This window comes from Terrapene carolina, unplaced genomic scaffold (genome assembly GCF_002925995.2).
Source record: "Terrapene carolina triunguis isolate 2854851 unplaced genomic scaffold, T_m_triunguis-2.0 Scaffold88, whole genome shotgun sequence".
Lineage (NCBI taxonomy): Eukaryota > Metazoa > Chordata > Testudines > Emydidae > Terrapene > Terrapene triunguis.
In genome coordinates this window covers 7637991-7640459 of record NW_020664439.1, presented here as the reverse complement: position 1 = coordinate 7640459, position 2469 = coordinate 7637991, and the positions used below count along the sequence as shown (strand labels likewise).

Here is a 2469-nt window from a genome sequence, read left to right as displayed (position 1 = left end):
CTAGTGTTGGTGATAATTCTGCTAATTGAGATTGATGGCAGCTTCATTCTTCAAATGTATACTGTTTGCCTGAGAGCAGCAGGAAGGAAAATAGCATATTGTAAATTATGCAAACCCAATATACACATCTCAGTATTTACATTCTGATACTGCATCGGTTTTATTACAAACAGCAGTACAAGAAACTAACTGACCCTTGTACTGATGCGAGAAAGCTTCCTGTAGTTAGCCAGTTAATGCTGTATATGCAAAGGAAAGCATGTCAATAATAAAATACGCATATGCATAGAGAGACTTCAAAGAGAGACATTGATCCTGACTGGAATCTCAGTTACATTGGTATAAATCAGAAGTAATTTTGTTGAAATCACTCGAGTCAGAATGCTGTAAGATGAGTATAAGTGAGATCAGACTCAGGTACACTTTGAGGAAGTTTTTGTGACTATTACCCACGATAATAACAGACTTTATGGCAAGTCAGTGGAGCTATGACAATTTATACCAGCTGTGGATCCGCCCCTCTATCATGCATTTTTTTGTGATCACTTAGCGCATTTGTGGTTGTGATTTGGCTTTGATTTGATCTAGACGTCAGAGATTTAAAAGGGTGTAACAGAGAAGAAGCTTCCTGAAATTCCTTGGCTACAAAGTAATAACAAAGCGTATCCAAACAGCAGTTCGAGTTTGCTACCCATGCAGCCACACGAATAAAAAGGCTTGCATTGCGGCGTAAAGAGCAGGCAGCTCCAGCTGCGTCCATTGCATACCTAACAAGTAGCCCGACGTTAAAAGGTAAAAAGCATATGATAAATACACTCAGGTTCATAGAAACAATCCAGAGAGCCTTCTGGATTGATGTTTCTTCAGGTGGACTCATGTTCTTCTTCATCTTCAGACACCGGATGACTTGAATAGAACAAAAACTCAGTATTACTAGTGGTATAAAAAAACCCAAAATACTTGACAACAGTATAGTTTCTGCAGGGTCATCAGAAGTTTTCCGAAAGCAAATGTTTGCACTTTCCTTAGTAAATCGTGGGTTGAAGTATGCATAAATTATTATTATTATCCAAAGAAATCCGCAGCTAACAGCTGCCTTCAGTGGGGACCTGAAATTCTTTGCTTTCAGGGGGTACTTTATTGCAATGAATCGGTCGACGGCTATAAGGGTGATGATATAAATGCTTACGGGCATGTTTGTAAAATATATAGTCTGTATGACATAGCACAGTTTATCTATGGGATGTCTAGTCCTGTGAAAATGCACAATGAAAGGCAAGGTGAAGAGGAGAAAACAGTCTGCAATGACCAAGTTGATCATGTAAACTCTGGTTTCTGTCCATTTTTTCAGCTTGCAGCAGAATACCCAGAAGGCAATGATATTAAATATAACTCCAAAAAAGATAATTGGGATGTAAATAATCAGTTGTAAAAGGTTAAGTTTTTCTTGCACTGCTGTGACGGTGAGGTTGCTGCAGTTCATCCTAAGTAGTTACTGCAATGGAAGAATTATGAGCTATGAAATACAACAGAACACACTGGTGATTAATTTACAACTTATTTATTCTTCTAATATTCACATTTAGTGGTCCAGAGGTTTCCTCTGGTGTTCCCAGCCCCCTGGCACTACAGTGCAGTGATTCCACCTTCTACTGTTTCATACAAAATCATATTGCAAAGGTTTTTTCATTTCCCAAGGACCAAAAATGCAAGAAGTTTATCTAAACAGTATCTGAACTTCCAAAGGTATTGGGTACTCAACTCCAAGTGGCATAAATATACAACCCTCTCACCCTACTCTCTTTGAGAATTTCATACAACCCTTTCTTCTGAACTCGTGAAACTCTCAATAGACCCACACAGCCCCTCTTTTTTCCTGTCTTCAACAATATGCCTCTTCACACCCAATCTCTTGGTGACATCCAGTCAGCCAATATCCTATCCCTAAGCAGCAGTTTGTGAATGACCAACCCACTTCTCTATACTTTTAGGCCCAGATCCTCACTGGTATTTAGTTTCCTAAGCCCACCATTTAGGTGCCACTGACATTTTCAAAACCACTGTTCAATTACCATCTAACCTTGTAGGGGCCTAAATCCCTTAGATATCTAAGTTTCTGCCACAAAGCTGCCTCAGCCCTGACACCAATGCACAGCTAACATGCTGCTTGGAGGCCTTGAAGCAGGATGTTCAAACTAGGTAGGGGAACATGCTGTCTTGTCAGCAGGGCCCAATCCTGTAGATGTGCTCTGAGCATGCTTGAGCCTGGATACCTGGCAGACCCTTCAGGAGGGGGGCCAGAGATGCAGACTACCAATAGGTGTGTGGGCAGGCGGGGGTGGAGGGCAGCACAGCAATCACACAAAACAACAGCTGGGGGCACAGGGAAATGTAGGTTGAGTGTGAGAGAGGTAATGAGCATTACCAGGAGGCAGAGAGTGAGAGAGACAGTTTCAGCTGCTAGGGCAT

At 41.4% G+C, this 2469-nt stretch overlaps 1 protein-coding gene across 1 annotated transcript; it reads right to left on the bottom strand.

Annotated features, from left to right (window-relative positions):
- Positions 1-496: 496 nt before the first annotated feature.
- LOC112122740 (G-protein coupled receptor 35-like) lies at positions 497-1483 on the bottom strand. Its single transcript, XM_024221464.1, has one exon. The coding sequence runs from the start codon at positions 1481-1483 to the stop codon at positions 497-499; it is 987 nt and encodes a 328-aa protein (XP_024077232.1).
- Positions 1484-2469: the final 986 nt, after the last annotated feature.